The sequence below is a fragment of the Rhodnius prolixus genome, unplaced genomic scaffold (genome assembly GCF_049639745.1).
Source record: "Rhodnius prolixus isolate KJV_2025 unplaced genomic scaffold, Rpr scaffold_9, whole genome shotgun sequence".
NCBI classification, from domain to species: domain Eukaryota; kingdom Metazoa; phylum Arthropoda; class Insecta; order Hemiptera; family Reduviidae; genus Rhodnius; species Rhodnius prolixus.
Window position 1 is genome coordinate 27,777,253 of NW_027411604.1, and position 23,840 is coordinate 27,801,092.

The window sequence follows — 23,840 nt, forward strand, 5'->3', positions numbered from 1 at the left end:
GGATGATTTTTTTAAACAATTATTTATTTATTGCGAAAAAAACTTAAATTGAAACTAAAGTAGCTCAAAAATAATTGTAAGAAAAAGATGGAACTCTTGCTTCTATCCAATCCACCATAATGGAAGCAGTTGAACCAGTTGCAAAACTTCGAAGATTTAGTTTAGTAAGTTTTGGTTATTAACTTCTAAGCCAAAACCGCTTAAAGTTTTAATAATCTCCTTTCACCAAAGTTTTTGAGCCGATGGTATTAAAGTACATAAGTTTTTTATTTTTATTTATAGAGGTCTTTTTTTAAAGATTTTTGGACGAGCTGTGTGATAGTGTAACAATGACTCAACCTTTTTCCTATAACATCCTTTTCATCGTAGTTAGCCACTTCTTACAAAAAAAATATTGATAAAAAGTTTTCGTTACGAAAAACGAAATTGTTTTTTATAAGTATCTAAAATGTTGGATGAAGATTTTACATAGGATTGCGTGCGCTAAACTGCGAGTTTTGATTGGTTCTCTCTTCTGCTGGTGGAGGCCCAAAAAGAATAATATGGGTGTTGCAACTATGAATACAGAATTACGTTTTTTCGCTGCTAGATCTCTAAAATAGAGTTTAAAAAAAAAAAATATCAATCTTACTCTTTCAATTGCAACCATTCTTATAGAGCAGTGTTTCCCAACCTGTGGTCCGCAAGAACTGAAATATGGTACGCGAAACACTTAACATTTTTAAAATAATAATATATTTATTTGACATGGCGGCGACGGCGCGGTGAGTGGGACGTCGAGCGAGCGTAGAGCACCTAAAAACAAGTCCAGGAGTCGACTAAAACGCAAATGATGATGTGCTTGTCACTTTGAGTAATCTCATCAATTCCAGGATTACCAATCTCTTGTTAAGAAAATTCAAGCTCAAAAAGCACATTAATATAAGGGGCCGTACTTAAATTACGTAACGAACGCAAGGGGGGAGGGGGGTAAGGCTCGATTGTTACCATTCGTTATGGTTCGGGGGAGGGGTTTTTTTAATGCTTGTACGTAATTTTTCCAATTGAATCTATAATTTTTTGGTCATTAATGGAAAAATACTAACGATATTTTTCGCGCCAAATTCTACTATAGCCAACCTTCATACTAAGTGATAATGTAATTAAATAAGTAATAAATAAAAAATATATGTTTGATTTTAATTAAATACTATGCAATGACGATATTCCATAACAAAAAATTACGTACATTTGGCTAGGGGGGGAGGGGAGGTTGACATTTTGTTACGATCTGTTACATCGGGGGGGGGGAGGGATTAAAAAGCTCTTTAAATTGCGTTACGTAATTTAAGTACGGCCCCTAACTGAAAACATAATCACAATGTTAATTGAAGTTTATTTTGAAAATCTAAAAGTAGTTTATTGTGATATTGAACCTTGTGGCCACCCTGCTAACAACAAAAATATTAAAATTGTCCCTGGTCTTAAAATGGTTGGCAAGAACCACTGTTATAGAGGAATATCCGTTCATCTTTCATGTGTGATATTTCTTTCTATAGAAGGCATTGCTAAAAAACCCACTTTTGACTTGTTAAATTCTTTAAAATTCAGCATAAATGAAATTAGCTTAAACACCTAGTCCAAGTCTGGCCAAAAAAATACGTGATTTTTTTATAAATATAAATATCTTTATTAACTTTTAAAGTATGACAATATAGATAAGCAGTATCCGGAAGGTCCAGGGCAGCTGTTTAGACCTGTAAAATAAATTACGCGACTATTCAGCATGTATTCTGCAATCAACACCATCTAAATTACCAACATTTCAGATTCCCAGCAAAATCAACTATGTTTTAAAGAACAGTGTAATGAATTCAGTCAATAAAGTGGCGTATTACATAAAATACTGTTACGTTATACATAATGTATTTTGGACACATTATGATGATTTAAACAGAATTTTCTTGACTGTAGAAGGCATTGTCAGTTTACACAATCTTGCATGCTACCGATATCATAACTACTAATACCTTGTGCAATCGGATAGTGTTCCACAAGAGTCAAGTAATTCTTTTAGAATTGTATGGCAAAGAAATGAGCAAATTTTCTCTAAAAACCTATTGTTTCAGTTCTGTGGAACCAATACTTGAACAAATAATTTAAATTTTGGCTCTGCAAAGAAGTCAGTTTAAATATTTTGAAAATTAAAAACCAATTGTAAAGTCGCATTAAAAACAAGTAACTTTTGATAAAACAAAAACTTCAAAAAGACAATTTTTTCCAAATGTCTACAACTGCACGGTTAAAATGCCGTCCATTTATTTGTTCTTTTCAAACATAATATTGAATTCTTTCCCTAGGCTCTTAAAATGCCTGAACTTGATGTTGCCTAGACTTTGTGCAAGATCAGGATGTACGATAATTTCTTTTGTCATTTATATACTATACATCATGATATCGTATTTTTACTTAAAAGTGATATTTGACAAGAATTCAAATAAAAAATTTATTATATATTGTTCAGAATTGTGGAAATTGATATTGTCATGTTAAAAGGATGACATTTTATTTGTTATGAAAATTAAATTATGTATAATTTGTTACCTAGTAAATTGTATAGGCTGAAAAGCATTTTATTAAATGCAGTATGGTTGATTACGGTTGGAAGTTATTTATACTAGAGAACAGCGTTAGGGTAGTTAGCCTACATACCACCAGGGTGTAAGTGTCGGTTAGTGGTCCCTTGTCTTCCGTCACTTTGAATTAGTGTTCTCTCCGTGTATTCCCTAATCACATTAAATTATTGACCAATCTAACTAGTGTGTTAATTATTCACACTTTGATCAAAACTCTGCTGTGACATGTAGCACCATGATTTTATACATTATAACCTTTTTTTTTTTCTTTCAACCATTATAGTTCAGAGAAAAATATAGCGTATATTGCCAAGACTGCCTTGAGCATTAGATTTTATTAACCAAGTGGTGAGATATTGTGGACAGTGCCTCACAGTTCTAGCATTTTATAACAAAATTTATCGCCATCTTTATTTGTTAATAAAATTGTAAATACAGTAGTCAATCTAGTCTGATATTCATGTAGCAAAAAAAACATAATCTATATATATAAAAATGAATGTGTGTCTGTTTGTTTGTACTCGATAGATTCAAAAACCATACATCCAATCGCCGTGAAAATTTGGGAAATTATTAGGTATATCCCCGGGAAGGTTTTTGCAAATTTTTTTTTAAATCAGAGTTGGGGTTCTAGGTGCACCCGAACAAATATCCCAAAAATATCAAAATAACATTTAATTAGTAATATTTGTTAAAAGTGTAACCATGAAAACAATGAAAAACAGTTTTTTGCAATTATTAATTCGAGAATAAATTATACCGAAGATGGTGGAAAACCCATTAAACTAAAAGAACTCAACAATACTATTGACGTTGATAATCGTTGGGTAGTACCATATTCTCCATTACTACTAAAAACGTATAACGCACACATAAATGTTGGGTACTGCAATTCAGTGAAAGCTATAAAATATATTTGCAAATATGTGAACAAAGGAAGCGATATGGCAGTGTTTGGAGAGGAAAATACAACTGCATCTAACGATGAAGTCATCCAATATCAACTGGGACGCTTCATAAGTAGCAATGAGGCTGTATGGCGTATTACCTGTATATCATTTTCCATTCATGAGCGATATCCAACGGTTGTTCATTTTGCAGTACATCTTGAAAATGGACAGCGTGTGTATTTTACATCAGAAAATGTACGTGCAAGAGCAATGTCACCACCGCCAACAACATTAACTGAATTTTTCACATTATGTAGAAATGATACCTTTGCAAGGACACTACTGTACTCTGAAGTAGGGGTAATTTTATTGTTAATTTTCATTTCGATGTATTGTATACATTTGGTCATTAATACATTATGTTTGAGGTATCAAAACTGCCTTTCTGTTCAAATTCAGCAACGTGTGAACGGCTAGTAATTAATAATATATTTAACTACATTTTCATACATAAATACTTCCCTGATTTTAGTGATTTAACTATATATTAAGGCAATGACTTTTAAAATTAATGCCCCAAATATGAATACATATTTATAATAAAATATGAATACAAACTAGTTGATAATCTTTTCCTCATCAACCTTAAGGCCTTGGGCACACAGAAAGCGGTCTGTCGCGGCGAGTAACGATCTCTGACCGAGGCGGTCAGGCGGTATTACACGATGTTGCATCATCTCCGACAAACAGAAAGCGGGCTAGTCTTTGTCGAGACGATAAGCGATCTGGTAGAGTACAAAATAACAGATTTCAATGTGACCGCCTTGCCACCTAGCAAGTACCAAATAAAGATTCCAATGTTAAGCAACTTTATTACTCATTTTTAATTTCATACTCGCGACATACGAAAATACTAGAACAGGAGTCGGCAACCTATTTTAAGTAGAGAGCCATTTCTTCTTAAATAATACCAAGAGCCGCAAGGATGATAGTGTAAAGCAATCTGTAGATCATTTGTATTCATAAATTATTATTTTATGATATTCAATAACATTTAAATGTTTTATACATTTATTTTCACATATTGTAAAGTAAATAAACAAATAAATAATAACCAAACCTGTGTTTGAATGAAAATGGCGGCAGTCTTTTATAATTACGTACTGTATTTTAATATAATTCTATTCAATTTCAAACATCTCATTTAAAATTCTTTTTGAAATAATATCTTTACTGTAATTAATAAAATTTTCATATCTTTCAATAAAATTGAAATAAACAATTTATTTTGCATAGGCTGAAGAGCCACAAAATTTGGATAAAAGAGCCGCATGCGGCTCGCGAGCCGCGGGTTACCGACCCCTGTACTAGAAGAACCTATCTTCATGTGACTCCAGTTCGATACTTAAGGGTACGTTTACAACGGAGCTGTGAGTATAGATGATAGCAGAGATGATAACTGATAGAGTAAAATATAATCGCTGATTAGTGTGCACAACGGAGCTGTGATACATGCAACATGTCCGAGTAGTGAAGAAGAGTTTTTATGTTCACCAGCAACCAAATGGTATATTTAAAAAAAAAAAAGATGTAGAAAATATCATGTACATACCATAAATATTGTAAAAAAACGAAGTACTTTGGGCGAATTTCACTATTTATATAAGGAACTTAGAAATTATCCGGATCGTTTTTTTGAATATGTGAGGATGGGTCCAACCACATTTGACTAAATTTTAGAAAAAATAAGGTCAAAATTAAGAAAACGTAGGAAAAATTGTCATGGAAATCCTATAACTATAGAAGAAAAACTAGTGTTAACTCTGAGGTAAGGTTATATTGAGGAAAAACAAATAAATACACATAAAAATAAATGTAAGCACGATTTAAAAAACAAAATATTGTTTAAAAGTAAATAATAAAATAATAACCAAAAATAATGAGTAAAGACAGCACTAAATAATTTTTCGACGTCCATTTTGAAGCTCCGATACTGGAGTTCAGCTAGCAGAAAAATGAAAAATTCAATTCTATCATCTATGCTCGTTTATAGCAGCGAGTATGAGTCACTAGTCGAAGCTTCGTTGTGCACGCTCACATAAGAATGTACTAGGTTATTCTATAAGCGCTGATGCATCACTGCTATCATCTCCGCTATCATCTATGCTCACAGCTCCGTTGTGAACGTACCCTAAGGCGGTGGTATTCACCTAATTGTTCTCTCTTCTTATTGATTTCATGCATCCAACTTCGTCTTTTCTACTTTTTGCTTTGCCAAAGCTAAATAGCAGAAGGAGTTTGTTGCTCTTCGTCCGAGCTCATACTCCAATATATAAAAATTAAAACCAAGAACAAGAAAACGCACTACTAATTCTCAAGAAGGAAGCAACCAAACTAGTGGACCGCTCAAAAACCGATATCGCGTCCTGTGTGACGTCCCCATATCGCAGACCGCTGCGACCGCTTTCTGTGTGTCCAAGGCCTTTATTCTTTACAAATTTCCACCTTTTGCTGAAAGGATAGAATCAATGTGTAAATTTCTGGAATCACAAAAACCACAAAGATAATAAACGAATATAATTTATCGAAAAATTAAATAAAATAATTTGTGCCACCATTGGGAAAGTGTTGGTTTTTTGGTGGCTGATTTATTCAGCCAAAGGGAAAAGAAATTATTACTAGTTTCAGCCACATTTTATACGCTAGTCTATGTCCGGTCTTAAGTTACAAGAGGAAAGGATGTTCGAGTAGAGAAGATTCATTATTTTTTTAAAAAAAAGAACTCAGAGTAGTTTCCAGTGCCTTCTGTATTACTTTACAAACAAAATTCCAAGTTGTCCGGAGTCCCATTGTATTTATAATTATTATTCTGCCTCAAAAGATCAACTTGATATTACACAGTCGGGAAGTTGCTGTCATCTATGTAAAGCTTACTGCTTTCCATTCATCAACGAAAGCAAAACTTTTTTGTTATTGTTATAACAATGAAGTTTTTCCTACTGCCGGAGAAATTTATTCACCAATATTATGAAAATAATTTTCAACTTTTGTGTGTGAGGATGGGGAAAAAAGAAAAACTGATGGAAAAACTTTTAATTATTTATGAATTCTTTGTAATTAATTAAATAAAACATGTCTAACTTGGTATATTTTGATATGATTGCAGCAGTTGTTCCGTGGACAACAGCAGAGTGCGGGCGGTGCGGCAGCTGCGGCCGCTGCGGCCCAACAGCTTCAACTAGTCCAACAACAGCAGTACCTGGCAGCTACGCAACAGCAACAGCTAGCCGCCGGCCTTGCCGCTCCTGCGGCCGCCACATTTCCACCGCACGGACCACCCTACATCATCAACCCCCAGGAGCCTTACGTCATAGCTGGTAATTCACCTTATTCTGCCAAATTGGCTCCCCCATTTAGCAGCCACTTATCTTCTCTACTTTCTTATAGTATATTTTACATCAAGGTATCTTATCATCTTGTAATTTTAACCATCCATAGTGTTGGATTTGCATTAAGGCTAAGCTTAAGGCTTCTACCATGAAGTTTTAGAAGGATCGTTTGAAATCATCATACCATCAATCATTCGTAACTCTTCTACTGATCACCTCCATCATTTTAATGTTTTAGAAGACATGTCCTTCTTTAGTAAAACTCCTTCTAACAAGGAAACATAGCTCCTTTTTTTCCTGCTTTAGAGACGCTTATCCTTTATCAACATGTCTAGACAGTCTTGAACCTCAGATATTATGTCTGCTCTTTTTACCTTTACTTTTTTGATGTATTCAAAAATTGAAGTGCCACAACACTTTTTGTACGTATACATACGAGTATATCTCAAGACATTTCATGTAATTTGTTTTTCTGTCAGCAAAATTTCTGGAACACAATAAACACTAGGTATTTATACATTATTCTGTCTCCTTTACTTGTGTTCCACAGTACTCCCCCTGATTCTACAGTTCTCTGATGGTTCCAGGATAACATCTTGCTACTTTTCTCTTGTCTAAAGCATTGCAGCCAGTTAAGGATGTGTATTCTGTCAGTTTCCTTCCATTCTCCCCCCAAATAAATCCTGCAAGAAGCCCCTATGAAAAGAGTTTTCTTCTCGTCAAGCATTGACAATCTCTTGCTTTTCCTTATCAACGTATCCTGGCCACTTGTAACTGTGCTATCCGTGCCCCAGTACATTGAGTTAGATTTTAAACGGCGGGACGGGACCCATGCCCCACGACAGCCACCAAGAGGCTTATTGTGCCTTCCCTTAAGTCTAGTAGGTGAAACCTCCCCTTCTAAGAAGCTTGAGAGCTTTCCCTACCAGTTCCTTCTGCGCTATAATCTCCTATAGTCTGAAGGTACCAAAAATATCGGTAGCGCAGCCGCTCGATTGCTGCAACGCAATCGAATAACCGGTGAGAGGCCGTTTCTTCCTCTTCCTGACCACAATCTGCACAACAGTTCCGAGCTAATAAGCCCTACCTTGTGCAGGTGCTTTCTGAACCTTCCGTGCCCTGTGAGTAGGCCTGTAATCAGAGTGATCTGATTTCTGCCCAAACCTAGAGTTCACTTTGGTTCTTTGTTCGCACAACAAGGGCATAACCCTCTTACTGTGTTTGACCCCAGGAAGCATTACCCAGTACTTTTCATGTTCTCTCCAGATCCAATCACTGAGAGCCTCACGAACTGTACCCCCAGGACTGGTTCTAGGCCAACTGATCAGCTACTTCATTCCCCTTAATCCCCACATGGCCCGGCACTCATTGTGCTGAGCCAGCTGATGTAGGGCCTTTTTACATTCCCAGACCAGGGAAGAGGGAGTTCTGAAGGAAGAGATGGCCTTCAGTGCCGCTTGACTGTCCGAAAATAATGCAAATCTCCCTATTTCTAAGATTCATTCGCAGATTTTCCCCTGCGCAAGTTTTATTGGCAAAGACCTCGGCCTGAAAGACGGTGGCATGAGTACCTTAGGTTTAGCCCCATACACTCCAGCTCCGGTCCCGCAGGTCATCTTGGAGCCATCCGTAAACCACATGGCTCCCTTCTGGCACTGTTCTGTCCAGTATACCCTCCATTCAGTCCTCGATCTGAGGATCACCTGAAACGGAGTCACGAAACTGTATCTAGGACAGACGCTGACCCCAACCATGTCTATGACCTTGCCTGTGATATTCATAAGTCCAATAGAGGAGCTAATGCGCCTCCATTGTCCATTTCCCGCTAGTCTGTACGCGCCAGCCCTTGCCTCCGCCTGAAAGTTCATTGAGTTAGTGAAGTATTGCCAAAATAACTCAGCAGTACAGTGTTTTGATTCAATTCAGTGCAGGAATTCAGTGCTTTGATTGGTTCAGTGCTCACAGGATATAGCTATTATCGAGGTTAAACCGAATCGAATAATCTTCCTTTTGCGTGAATTTATACCTAAAAGGTGCCAGCTGAATACTTTTTAGAATCTTTACTTGCAGAAAACTGATGCAATTAAGTTAAGAGAAAAATTAAAATAATCAAAACTTTTATCATAAATTAATTGCATAAAAATTGATGAATGGTTTCTGTAACTAAACTTTTAAACAAGCTAAGACTTATTTGCAATTAAAGTTAGATATTTGTAAACAGCTGATCATAATTTTGGAGAGATTGATCTAAGAAGCAAGCTCCCCTGGTACTAAAAAGAAGATTTCTTCCACTGCTACCAACACAAAGTATACTTACAGTGCAGTGCTACTTCTTACTGTTTGCCTCAGGCAGTATTCCACCATCCTAGTACCAAGCAATAAGTGTGTTGCAAGCCGGATGCTCAGCGAACTGGATCCACAGATTCAGGCCCTGATAACGTAGGACAGCTCTAATGGTATACACTCACAAACAAACATGCGGAGTTTTAGTCTTACCATCGCTTTAGGTTCGCCACTTCCATCGTGCTAGATTGTTGACTGTGTGATTTTGGTTAAAAACTGAAGAAGAGAAAAACGTTTAACCGTAACCGTTGGATAATTTGTTGTATAAATTAGTATTATTTATAGTACAAGGTCATTTATGGCAGGAAAGTTAAAAGTAAACTTAAATAAAAAAATGTGTAATCTTCAGTTGGTATAAATTTAGGAATCCTTGTAACCAAAAAATAACCTCCCTTTAAAAATCTGTACACACAAAATTATAAAGTTATAATTAAAAGGTTATTACAAGGTTATACATTGAAATCATTTCTTTGTATTATTAAAATAAAATTAATTTAATATTTTACAGGACCTACAGTGGTACCACAATATTACGGCGTACCATGGGGTGTATATCCAGCCAATATCATTCAGCAAGGCGCAACTACCCAGCAAAGAAGGCCACTAACACCATCATCGGCCACAGATACTGCCAACAATCTTACCCAAGTATGACAAACGTCTAGACAAGAGCGTCAACTTTTATTTTAATCTATATAAATAATAATTAATTGGAAAATATCAATAATAATGCTTCTATCATTAAAGCTTATTACTTTGAACATTATAGCAAAATATTTTAAAAGTTGATTATTGATTTAAGGGGATCAGTCATTAAAAGAAAAGAAAAAAGTTTCTCAGCACTAAACCAAAAAAATTGATTTAATTGATAAACCAAAAAAATTACAATTCTTGATATTAGGATTGAGTGTTCGAAATAATGTTGCTGTTTCAAATTTCATCTGCACAAAGAAAACTTACTTGATTGATTGGTCGAAATGGGTTCACTTCATCATAAAGAAGTATGTTGGGCAAACACCTGTGCGTTTGAGTTTTTCATCTACTAAAAAAAGAAAAGTCAAATCCCTGACCTAAAATATAGTTAGAGCAGATAGCAAAGTAAGAAGAGATTAATTTACACCTTTATAACCTAATTTTAATTAAAATCTTTGGTTAAATTCTAACTTGTTGAAATTTATAGTTTACATTCAACTTTTTTTGTTTTTTCTTTTTGTTTTTTTGTATGAATGTATCTTGCTAAGTGAAAAGAGGCATTAGTTAGTTCGTCCAAACATGATTTGTGATTAGTCGTATAATTATAGTTTCATTCAGGTTCAAAGCAAAAACAAAAATAAAATCAATAAATTTTGGTGTAAACTGAATATCATTTGCTTTAAGACTTAACAAAATATTGGTGGTATTTAAAGTTGTAATTCAACCATGAAATTGCTAGGTTATAAGTACCAGAAATAATTGAAGTTACTGTTTAGAAATAATCTAAAATTTAGGCATAATTAAATTTGTTGACGCGAAGTGTTATTGAAACGTCCTTGACAAAATTTATTAAACCTTTTCTTGATGTTATATAGTGCAAATAATGTTATAAAAATAATCCGTTTCTTTAGCCTTTATTAACAATCGGATCTTTTTCTATTTTTTATTTCGGAGACTGTATGGCGGATCCCCCGCGATAAAGGGTGCACTGTATTAAATTTTTTTTTTCCCTTGAGTGTATATCTATCAATCGAAGTAATCATGTCCAATCATTTTCACTATATCATTACACGGATTATTCATTTTTTATTGTAAATTCCAACCTCAAATAGGTTACAATCGGTTACTTCTGTAAAAGAGGTAGGAATTAAATGTTAAATGGAAAAGTTTTGTGTTTACAAAATTACAAACTGCCTCCATTTAAAAACAAAAAAAAAATTCCTGACCAGTTTTCAATACGAATTAGATGAAAAACTTTTTTCTTAAAAGCTCGCTAATATATGGATCTCTACTAAATTAGAGAAACTGGAAAAAAATATTAAATTTTAATGAGTTCCCTAATAAAAACACTTGTATCATTTAAAATTCTAATATTTCGGCACAATCCTACTATCAAGGATTGAATAATACAAACATTTCGTATAACTATAATCAATTTCTTGCTTATAGTTGCACAGAATGATTCTTTTTTTAAAAAAAATTATACAGTTAAAGTTTGATAATTTCTCTTTTTGTTAAAAAATAATAATAATAGTAATAATAACCATAATAATGAAAGTTTTCTCTAAGATTAGTATGCCATTTTGGTTTGTGACTAAAGTTAGTTCATTATTTATCAGCTTGAAGCGCCACGGTAGCCGAGCGGTTAGAGGCGAGACCTGCAAAACTAATATGTTATTGTGTGGTACTGGGATTTGATTCCTGGTCTCTAGGCCTTGGCTTTTATTTTAATATTTAATATGAGAATTTTATGGTAAAGTGTGTTTGCTAATCGCCTCCGTCCATAAAGCCTGCCCGAAAAATAGGCATTGTTTTACCTTTACTTTGTATTTATTAATTATAGTAATAATAATACAAGAAATATAAATTTATATGTGCTATACAACTTTTAGAGAAAACTGTAAATATTTTAACTGAAAAAACAAATTCAAAACAAAGAAACTATTAAATAATGGTAGATGATTTAAAGGCAAAACCCGTTTCAGGTAAACTGGGAGAAAAGGACTACTGAAAGTGACTTACAGGCTAAGGTAGAATTGATGAATTTCTCATTTTGATCTATGTCAAAAGGATAGTGTTGTAAATTAAAAGTAACACTATTTTACCCTTAGCTTTAAATGTCAAATTGTAAACTTTCATAGTTCATTTCTACAACAGACAAGCTTTTTTGCTCCAATTTTAAAATATAATTCTTATTTTTTTTTTTTTTTTTTGTCATACTTTAATATTCGTAATTTAGGTGTTAAAAAACATTCATGGGAACTTATACACTTTTTTTTATTCCCAAATAATAATTTTTTTTTTATTAATTTAATTTTTATGTTTAAAGAAATTAATTGAAAATTGCCCAATTATGGAATGATTAACCCATTGGTGGTTAATGGTTAATCACTTCTACAGGGTTCTCGGCATCCCAGCCCTAACGATATGAACAGTTTGCATTGATGTCTCCCAATACTTTTAACACAATAGCACATTCTGGTGTTGTTATTCGGTAGTTTGAAGTTTGCACAACTATTTAAAATTCACTAATTTCATTGGTTCTTCATTTCTGATCCCATCTTATTTATTTGTTTATTTATTTTAAAGCGCTTTACTATAATTATAAATTGATCGTTTTTAACATTTTTCTACATTATTTTTTTTTCGGTTTATGTTTAATTAGTTTTAATGAAATTAATTGTTTATCGAATGGAATCATTCTTATTTGTAATTTAAGACTTCTTTTTTTTGGCCAAAAATTATCTAGGATTTTTCACATCAGTTTTTGCTTTATTTTTACAGTTTCTTTATAAATTCTTTAATGATTTACAGACAAACAAAAACAAATGATTAAAAAAAATATATATATATTTTATTTTAGAACTCATTTAGAAACGATTCATTAACTCTATATTGTCCGCATAAATATACTTCAAACACTTTGCATGCACATTTTTATTTTTTTATATATATATTTTGTAGCTCTTTTAGGTTTAGATCGTACATATCCGTCATTAAATCTATGTGGCAGTAGCCTTATTAGCTTCAAAGTTTTTATTTACCAAACTGCCTTGCACTACAGTGTTTGTTTTCCTGCGGTGCCAGCATCTGTTTACTTAGCTCTCCTGCTCTAACTATACGAGAAAAATGAAAGATTTATTCACTAATATTTACTTGGAATAACCCATTTATATAAATGTTAATGGAATTTTTACCATTTCTTCCACCTTTTGCCCTGATGACTGTGCTGTACATCTGTACCCCAATAGTTAATAATTAGATATTACATTTATTTATTTAGAAGTTTTTTTTGTTTTTTTAATTTTACAAAAATTAGCATGCTTCCATTTTCTGTTTTTAGGTGTTTTCATTAAATAAGCTTGAAACACAGTAACCCATGTGAACAGAGCTTCTTAAATTTTGTTTTATTATTCAGCATTAATTGGTAAACTCACATTATAAAATGCCATTGCATTCAGTGTCCCATATAAAAGTTTTTAAGTGATATGAAATAAAACTTATTTTTTATTGTTTTTATAAAATCATGAATTTTTTTTTTAATATTCCCCATGAATAAAATACTTTTAAAATAATTAATGATTGATGATTTTATTGATTTTATTTGGGGGGGGGCGATCAAAAAAGAAGCAAAAAACCTTGTTGCCTTCCTTTTGGCATGTCTATTTTTTAAAAAAAATCTATTTTCCTTTAATTATAAAAAAAAAAATCTTGTAAATACTTTTTTCTAATTTTTAATTAAGATTTTTCGATGTTTCTATAACTTGTATTTTAATATAACAATTACTTTACTGTGTTATTTTGTTGTGCCTAGGTGCAGGCTAGCCAGTATCAAGTGATTCCTGCATATTATGATCAAAATGGTTCCTTAGTTATGCGTGGTATTGGGAGTGGAACTCCAGTTAGACTAGTATCACCCGCGCCAGTACTTGTCAATCCAAATCCTGGTAAGATTTGCCCACTATTTGTTTAAAAAAAAAAAAATAAACAAAAAATGTTCGATTTTTCATTTTCTTGATACAAGTATTAACTTTCTGGCACAATATCTACCTTTTTTTTTAAGCTGTATATTTTCCGCTATTAATATTATTAATGTGTATATGAGATAATAATTCAGTTGTGGGATAAATCCTGTGAAAAAAAGATCATAAGAAAGGATTAATAAGAGTTGAGATTAAAAAAGAATTTAAGTAAAATCTTACTCATCTTACTGTTCAGTCATCCAGAGAATTAGCATTTCAAAATTATGTATACTGCCGAGCTGTCAAGAGAGTAAGTTACTAGTAAAGTTTTCTGGGCCCATTCAATTGTAGAAATGAGAAAACTTTAACCAAATCAAAATTCGTTCCAACTCTATAGTCAAAATAATACTGATTAAAATTTAATAATAATAATAATAAACTACACATAAATACTACGTTATGAAAAACTCGTCCCACTTTTCAATATCAAACAGGCCGTGGAAATGGTTGCCACCAGCCATATTACTACCCATAATCCATTTGAGCATTTACACAGAAATTTGGTGAATTAAAGATGGTGGTAACATTTTAAGGCGTACGACTTAAATTTAAAATCATCAATCTTCTATTATACCGTTAAGCCTTCATCGTAACATCTACTTTATAGTTCTTTTTATCAGTTTTGGCCAACATTAGATTATTTTTGGAAAAGAGACAGGATTAAATTTTAAAGCAAAAAGCAAAAGAAAATTTGTTGATTCCTTTCTACTAATAACTTTTTCACAGAGTTTATTTACTACGAACATCAAATTTGCTAAATGAAAAGTTAGATAAAGACAAATTAACTTTGGTGGAAATATTTTTTTCTTTTTGTTATTAATGTAATTATAATTAATACAATAAAATAAGTGTATATACTAAAAATTACCTTGTAAATAATATTTATGTAGATAACATTATGTTCTCCTATCAAAATAAATAAAAGAAATTTAAGTAAAATAAAAGCAACAGATGATGAGTGACCTTGAGATGTACTAGTACTAGGTTGGGTTATGTTTTAGCTGGTGTAGCAGGCAACAGCATGAGATTGCTAGGCAACCAAACCCAACAGATAACAACACCTCCTTCCTCTATATACAGCAGTAACCAACCGGCCTCTCTCTACAGCACGCCCACTGCCAATGGTACTGCTATATCAGGTACTTCCCATCTAAAAACTCGATCATATCCCCCCCACAAAAAAATAAGTGAAAACTACTATTAAACTAACTTGTATATTCTCTTGAAATTGGTTTTTATAAATAACTAAATTATTAATACATTAATTATCGGCAATAACAATTGAAACAAGCATGTACATTCTGGTTATAGTTTTCCTTTATATATACATTAATTTTTTTATTTGGTGTAAATATTTCTATTGATAATTTGTAATTAAATACTAATTTTTTTTTTTATTGTATATAATAATATTTTTGGTGTAATAACAAGAAATGTAGTGTGAATGGAGTGCGATATTGTATAGGTGTACCGCCCCAGTCTGCTGCCAGTGGCACTGGAGCCTACACAAACAATCTGGCTTCACTAACCTCCAGTCTCTCCTCCTCTCTTGGTGCAGGTAGCTTTTTCCAACTTTTATTTTATATGCTAACTCTTTAAACAAAATCTTTTAATTATTAAATGTAAAGTTTTAAAATGCTATCTATTTAGATTTTGTTATTTATTTATTAATTGACGAGTTATTAGTTAGAAGAAAATAGATCTTCTTTTTTTATTATTATTATTTAAGCCTTCAAATAACAAAGTGCAAACAAGGAAAGTGCAACTTTAAGTTCTTGAATAGGTGATCATGTTGTAAAAGAATTCATTACATCATCCAACCATACAGTCCAACCATAAACCTATTATATTCAAAGACATTTAACTAAGGACTGTTTCATCTGGCAAATTGTTTTCATTGCCAATTGCATTTTCTTTATTTAGTAAGCATTTGCAGTACTGAAAAATTATTACAAATTTATTAAAATTTGCTTGCAGCATGCAAATTAAGCGGCTTTCATTGCACGTACATAGTTATTACTTCCCTGACTGATCTGATCAATCATAAATCAGTTTGAAGTTGGTTTGGATTTCGAAAGAACATTCAGAATAAAAAAATGGATTCCTTTAGAACACCAAACTCTAATTGTGTATGCTTCATTCTATAACAAGCTTACCGATTAATGTCAGATCTTTATAGCTTTAGGTAAGAGCCGAAGGATAGTAAACCGTGTTATAGTACTGGAATTCGAATTCCAGCCAAGGCCATAGAATTGAATTAATGGGATAACAAGAAAAGATGAAAAATATCATTAATTTCTCCCGTCAGTTTGTTTCTGTCTTCTTCCCATGGTGCTGCAGTCCTATAGTAGGACCTGGACCTCATTCAAAGAGAGAGTGCCACACTTCCCTATCCTCGGCTTTCAGGCGCCATCTTCTAAAAACCCACCTTTCGCAGATCTCTTTCTACGTCATCTAACCGTCTTATCCTGGGAGATCTCTACGTCTCCCGGGTGTCCATATAGTACTTTTTTAGGAACTCGGTGATGGGGTATCCGTTCAACATGGCCGAGCCCACCTCAGCCTGCCTTTTTTGATACCAAGAAACTATGTCGGGTTCTCCGTATAGTTTCTTGAGTTCTTGTATATTCATGTAAGAATATATTGTAATAATAAGGGGCTCTTAGTTTCTTGTAACTCAACCAACCCGCATAGCCATGCCCTGAAGAGGACAATATATTTGTCGAAACGTTGGCAAAGAGACGAGTTGTTTTATTTGACCGATTCCTCGCAAATCTTCCTTCCTAAGTTCAAAATAATAAGATAATAGCAGTTCTTATAAAAGATATTATTTTTGAGGAATCTTGAGTTTTGGTCAGTTTATAAATAAAAATTGTTTTATATTCCACTTTTGATTCTTATTGTGGTTATTAAACTGATTAAGCAACAGGGTTTATTGGCACATTAAAGGTAAGTGTAATCCACACGCTCTTACTAAAAGTTACAATACCCTCATCAGTACAGATTTATAGTGAATCTTGGAAGCAGTTTCCTCAAAAACATTTTGAGAAAAAAAATAAATAAAAACGATTTATTTTTCCGGCTAACCAATTTTGACCAAAACCTAATTGTTGTTACCTCTGGTTAGTACCTGAACGTCATATCAAATTACTACTTTTAACGATGTTTCGTTTTTCCTTTAAGGTGGGTACAAATTAAAAAAAAGTACACCCACTTTTATTAATCAATTCGTGAAAACCACTTTTTGGTATCTCAAAATTGAAATATCCCTTGAAAACTCAAAATGGAAAAGTTGTAGCATCACATTACCTTCCTTGTAGTAGAGTAAAAGAAGTAAGAATTTTAAAAGCAAGCAAAGCTATATCAAAACTAATCACTCGTCAGTCTTTAATGAAAAAAAAAATTATCATTTATATCTATAATAAAATTATACATATTAAAACTGTTCGGTAGGAATTACATGTATATTGTATCACATACAATAATTGTCATTTCAGACGCACGTTGCAAACAATTTGATCAGGTGTTGGTCCAATTATCTATATATTTTTATTTTTAAATTCCTATTTTATTTCACACTTTTTCTTTTTTATCTGAACAGGATTGGGCTTAGGAACTGGAAGCACTGGTAGAAGAGATTCATTTGACAGGAATACTTCAGCCTATTCACCATCGCTTGAATATGGACGAAAATGGCCGCAGAGCTACGGTACTCTAGGTATAGAATTAATTTTTTGAAACAAAATTATATTATAAAAGTAATCTGCTGAAGTGTAATGGAATTGGCTGTGGTTACCTTTAAAATTGGTGAACCAGTGATTCAAAAAATAAATAAGTAATAATAATAATTCTAAACTGATTAAATACAGTGTTCTTAAAAATTGAAGATTTTGATTCTTTTATAGTTTCACATTTTATAGTATTCTTTACTTCTTCATTTACGACTATTCCCTATAAAAGCAGACTAGCTTTTATAAAGATTTCCATTGGCAACACTTTGTTCTCGACACACTAACCTGTAAATTAGCGAGCTATTTGAAAATAATACCATCTTTTTTTTGGTGCTAAATAAGAGGCCACTATAAAAAATAATATTTATTTATACAAATTAATATTATTTTATAATCCAGTGGCTTTTTAACCTTTTCTTATTAAATAAATAATATTTTTATATTTGTATTTTATAAATAGAAGTACAAATTTACATGGCATTATTTAGTGTTAGTTCTGTTGTTGTTAGCAAATCAAGTTATTCGGTGTTGACGTTTGGTTTCTGCATTTATATCCATTTCTCAAGGCCTGCCTTTGTTATTATTATTTTTTATTTATTTATTTATTTATTTAAGGCGCGTCAACATCTCAGGTTATTGGCGCCCGGAGCTTTTTCCAGTGCACTGCCGGCCTCCGGACAGTGTTCTCTCGTTACAGACAACACTGTCCATCACCGCACAGTGAGCTGTAAGAAGCTCCTAGGAAGAGAAAATCTAAGGGTCAGCAGCTGGATTCGAACCCGGGACCTCCGCGTGGGAGTCCAGTATGCTAACCTCATAGCTAATCCCTTCCCTGTTATTATTAGTTAAAATTTAGTTTACTCTTTGTTGGATCTTCATTTATTTGGTTTAGTTTTATTTTTCTTTGTTAAAGAATTGTAAATATTCAATATAAGTTTCATGTTTTTGTTAACTTCTTAATAATTTTTTGCATTATACATTTGTGAGAGGTGGGTTTTGGTGAAATGCTTTTAATTTTGGATTTCCTAGTGTGAGATCCTGTTCAGTTTCCAAACTATCGTCTACATCCAAAATTAAATTAGACCGCTGGATAGCTAAAGGATCAAAGAATTCATTATGTTAAGGGAGGACTGTGACGCATCGCGCGCGGTGAAGAGGGAAGCGTCGCCATTTTGAGATCATTTTGCTGCGTATCGAGATTTGCAATTAGTATAACTTTTGACTCGGAGAAGCTATGATGTTCCTTTAAGTTTTAATTGTCCGCTGTCGTCACAATCTATCGATTGTATTCAAAACATTAGTGTAAAATAGTGACAGTAAATAAGGTGTTAGAATAAAAAAATATTATCAAAAATATATAATTTCGGCATATACGCGTCGAAAAGCCAAAACCAAATATAGAGATCATATACGGTTGGAAAGGGCTTCTCAAGAACAATCGAATGGTAATAATAAAACACCATATGACCGATTCAAGCTGTGTCCCGGGGACGTAAAAGAATGAATGCGGCCGAGCGGATCAACGACGGTGTCAGTACATCTGCAGCTGTGGCGGTTGAAATTATGCAGGTGGATGATGAAATCGCTTCTACATCGACAACGGACTGTATAGGCATAGATTGTGTTCGATCTTCGATTTGTTTCCTTGATTTCATCCTAAATACATAAATAAAAATATTTTATCTAAAAAATATAACCCGTTACGTAAACGTATTCACGTACAACACACGGCCGTGTCCATGACACAGCCACAGTTTTTTTTTTTAATTGAACGTAGGAATTGATTGTAACTCTAATATACAGCATAAAAAGTCTTATCTTCAGATATTAATTGGTCTTCTTAATTCTATATGTTAGATGATTATTGTTTTTCAAGTAAAGAATGATACTTAACTTCTTTTTTTGCTATATTTTTGTCTAGGTACTGTCACAGCCTCCGCTAGCCCACTTGGTTTGCCTTCAGGTTCTGTAACACCTCCTCCTCTAGGTTCAACTGGTGGTGGACTTCAATTGGGCGGCCTGACCGGCGGAAGATCATTACTATCAGCCGCACCGGGCGCTGAAGCTAAATTCCGAAGCGGTGGCAGCGGTGCGGTACCATCAACAGGTGGACCACAGTCTGGTGGCGGAGTATTTGGAAGTGGCGCAGGAACTGGTAGCGGTGGGGCTGCTACTTCATTGTTTGCTAAATTAGGCGTAAGTCGTACTTTAGCCACTTCACCGCTTGACACTAAACCAACTGGACGTTCACGTTTATTAGAGGATTTTCGAAATAATCGTTATCCAACGCTACAATTAAGAGATTTATCCAATCATATAGTTGAATTCTCTCAAGATCAACATGGTTCAAGATTTATTCAACAGAAATTAGAAAGAGCGACAGTTACAGAGAAACAGCTGGTATTTACTGAAATACTTTCTGCCGCTTATAATCTCATGACAGATGTATTTGGAAATTACGTTATACAAAAATTCTTTGAGTTCGGCACACCAGATCAGAAGAGTACACTGGCTCAAAAGGTATGATCAATTTTAATTTTTTATATTTTATTTTGTAAGTTGATAAGCGAAATATAATTGATTATTTTTATGGAGTTGCTGAAATGGCGGCTTACCTTGAAATATTACTACAGGACGTTAGGATATTTCCACTTCTTATCTTTCTGCTAGAACTCTTCCCTCTATACTAGAACTTCTTCTGGTACTCTGCACTTCTCTTGGAATGATAAAAGCAAGTAATAGCTTAAAACGCTTTCGAGAAGGGGTATCAATTAGAACTGAGTAACTCCTCTTCCATTCGATGTGTAGCGTCGAGACCCCTAACAGGGTACATCTACACTAAATTTCGAATCAAATGGCACCTCATTCATGAAAATAGCTTTGAAACCACGTTGTTTCCAAAAACGGTAACAACAAGAACAATTTTTGAAAATACCGTTTTAGCCCATTTTCGGCAACTTTTTTCTCGAAATCTATTAGATCTGTGTTATAGCAAAAAAAAAAAAAAAAAATACAGTTTTAATGGAGGATTTGCCCTATATTTTGAATCAAAGTTAGGTGTTTTTCAACGTTACGCAGTTTTTGACAATCAACCCCTGTACAACTGTCTTACCGGACAGTTTTAATATACCTTCTTGATTGTACGAGTAAATAGCTTTTTTCTGCAACCATGTAGAAATGTTCTCATTACTCAATTAAAATCAGCTGTGTAATGCCCAACTTCTCTCACTAGTGGGGAAAAATTCCCATTAGTGTCACTTTCCTCACAAGTGAGTGAAAAAACTTTATTGTGCTTCCTTGATATAAGAAGTTTTGTTATTAAATATTTTCTGTAAAACTTTAATAAGCTTATTTAACGTAACTAAATAATTAAAAAACGAATATTAAAAAATAAAATAAAAATTGAAAGGAATATAGAAATAAAAATAATACTTTAATAAATAATTAGATATTTTTAATTATAACAGTTAAAAAGGTTATAGTGTTACCTTATAGAAATTTAAAATGGATTCTAGTGATTCCTGTTTAGTTTTTTTTAAGTTAATAACCCTAATGGTTGCAGAAAAAATATAATATTTTACTCGAGTGTAAAGTATTTTCCTCATACTCGGCAATTTGCACTTGCACTCGCCTCGCTTCGCTCGTGCGTGCCAACCCTGCCTTGTGTGAGGAAAAGTACTACTTTCCACACTTGTGGAACTATTTCATCCCTGGCAAGTGTTTGTAACTCCATGCTTAAATAGGTTTAAATATGATTTCGGTCTATCTAAATTCTTGTGATAGCTCACCTAATTTGTTATGTTTGTATCATATGTTTCTAATGAAGGTTACTTGTAATTTGCCGTATAACAAATTGAATATTACATTCGTTTTATTTAATTAATTACTTTTACAGGTTCGCGGCCATGTACTACCGTTAGCTTTGCAAATGTACGGATGCAGAGTGATACAGAAAGCATTGGAATCTATCTCTGGTGAACAGCAAGTGGAGATAGTACGCGAACTGGATGGACATGTATTAAAATGTGTCAAAGATCAAAATGGCAATCATGTGGTACAAAAATGTATTGAATGTGTTGATCCACATGCATTACAATTCATCATAAACGCATTTCAAGGACAGGTTGGTTCAAGTACCGTGAGTTTTTTTACCATTGCAGTTGCAGCCAATCACAATTTATAATTATTAAAGGAAAATTATTGCAATTTTTTTTGTTGTTTTTAAATTTAGGTATTCACTCTATCAACGCATCCTTATGGTTGTCGCGTTATCCAGCGTATCCTGGAACATTGTACACAGGAACAAACTGCTCCTATTTTGGAAGAATTACATCAACATACCGACCAACTGATTCAAGATCAATATGGCAATTATGTTATCCAGCATGTTTTGGGTAATTTAATACCTTTGAATTTTCCCAATAAAAATTCAGTTTTAACTTCCACACATTAAATATACTTCAATTTTTTGTTATATATTTATTTATAGAACACGGAAAAGCGGAAGACAAAGCCATATTAATAGGAGCTGTGCGTGGTAAAGTGTTGGCTCTATCACAGCATAAATTTGCTTCAAACGTCGTTGAGAAATGTGTTACTCATGCCACTCGAGCTGAAAGAGCTGTGCTCATTGAGGAAGTTTGTGGATTTAATGACAAGTAAGTTAATATTTACTTCTTCAAGAATTCACATTAAAACTTTCTAGTATATTTAGTTTTAATGTGCCACGGTAGCCGAGCGGTTAGAAGCGAGACCCGCAAAGTACAGTGGAGTCTCGGTTATCCGTCATGACCAGGACCGGACACGTGACGGATAGTCGAATAGACGGATAATGGAAAAAAACAGGAAAATTTCCTGATTCTTTTGTTTAACGTGTATAAAACTTTGTATTAACTGGTATACACATTTTATACGTTTATACGCTTAAGCCTTAAAGGTCAGCTATCTTTCATTATTCAATTCATTCTATTGTGTATTAGAATTAATGAATACAATGTCTGCGACATCTAATCGGTTTTGTGGGCGGTTTTGTTTGTGGTTGATCTTTTTAGGAAAAAAAACCAACAAAGTGTCGAATGATGGACACGAGTATGTACCTATAAGACAAAGGAAAAAATGAGGACAGTGACGGTTAATTGGAATAGACGGATAAAAGGGTGACAGATAACCGAGACTCCACTGTAATCTGTATTGCTACTTAGTGGGTTCGAATCCCGGGTCCTAGAATTTGGATTTTATTTAATGGTTAAAATATGAGAACTTTATAGTAAAATAAGTTTGCTAATCACCTCCGTCTATCTAATTGGTAGTTGGACGCAAAGCCTGCCTGAAAAATAGGCATCTCTTTACTTTTACCTTCTATATTTATACATCTACTACATCCATGTCCTGAGATATTGTATCTTTCAAATCATCCAGGTTTCCGGTCAGTTTTCAAGTTTGTCCAGCACAATCCTTCAAAAATGGTTCATTTTCTTTCTTGCAATTATTCTAGTTTCTCTCAATTATTCTAAAATTTTCATTATCCCTCCACAAGTGCGTGAACATATTGCGCAGATTTTTCAGACAGGTCTAAGCTATCGTAATTCCCCTCTTTAAACTATCAAAATAAAATTAAAGATTTTGTTACCATCAAGGCTATGTTTTTTTTTTTTTTGCCTGAAGTAGATGATTTTTGAAAACTTTCTGAACACAGAAAGAAATTTTAGCAGTCAACGGGTCTAGCCTTGTAAGTATTCATGAAAAACAAATACAGTGGTACGTCGGTTTTCGAACGACTTGACTTTCGAACAATCAGTATTCGACCAAGAAATTCTAGAAAATATTGTCCTTCGAACAAAACATTTGGAACTCGAACACCTGAGATGAGCCGAGTTGTTTTTATATTTCTACACTTTTAGATCTTATTTCTTGTTTAGATACATGTTTTTACATAAAATATAAAAAATAGGCCAGTAAAATGGCATATTTCTGGGGCTTAGAAATGAAATAAACTACATAGTTTACATTATTTCTTATGGGATAAATTGTTTCGTTTCTGGACCAAATTGGTTTTCGACCGCACTTCCAGAACGAATTGTGGTCGAGAACCGAGGTACCACTGTTTAAGCAAAGGATATTTGCAGCAAAAAATCCCTTCCCTAAGTTAGGTTATATT

At 33.3% G+C, this 23,840-nt stretch overlaps 1 protein-coding gene and 1 long non-coding RNA gene across 24 annotated transcripts in view; one reads left to right on the forward strand and one right to left on the reverse strand.

Moving 5' to 3' along the window:
- pum (pumilio) overlaps positions 1-23,840 on the forward strand; it is a 685,135-nt gene that overhangs the window by 656,198 nt on the left and 5,097 nt on the right. For 9 of the 23 annotated variants that reach the window (XM_074127672.1, XM_074127673.1, XM_074127675.1 and 6 more), the window contains 11 exons: positions 6,672-6,882; positions 9,746-9,885; positions 11,916-11,960; positions 13,745-13,877; positions 14,954-15,091; positions 15,418-15,510; positions 17,554-17,670; positions 19,605-20,203; positions 21,579-21,821; positions 21,915-22,077; positions 22,173-22,341. In XM_074127672.1, coding sequence (XP_073983773.1) covers positions 6,672-6,882; positions 9,746-9,885; positions 11,916-11,960; positions 13,745-13,877; positions 14,954-15,091; positions 15,418-15,510; positions 17,554-17,670; positions 19,605-20,203; positions 21,579-21,821; positions 21,915-22,077; positions 22,173-22,341 — 2,051 coding nt within the window. The remainder of the gene's footprint in view (positions 1-6,671; positions 6,883-9,745; positions 9,886-11,915; positions 11,961-13,744; positions 13,878-14,953; positions 15,092-15,417; positions 15,511-17,553; positions 17,671-19,604; positions 20,204-21,578; positions 21,822-21,914; positions 22,078-22,172; positions 22,342-23,840) is intronic. The other 14 variants (XM_074127678.1, XM_074127679.1, XM_074127694.1 and 11 more) reach the window with 9 other exon arrangements.
- On the reverse strand, positions 13,756-15,024 carry LOC141453996 (uncharacterized). Its single transcript, XR_012458363.1, has 4 exons — positions 14,821-15,024; positions 14,142-14,283; positions 13,981-14,061; positions 13,756-13,891 (listed from the first exon to the last, which is right to left on the reverse strand). It is a non-coding gene; the product is annotated as an uncharacterized lncRNA (long non-coding RNA).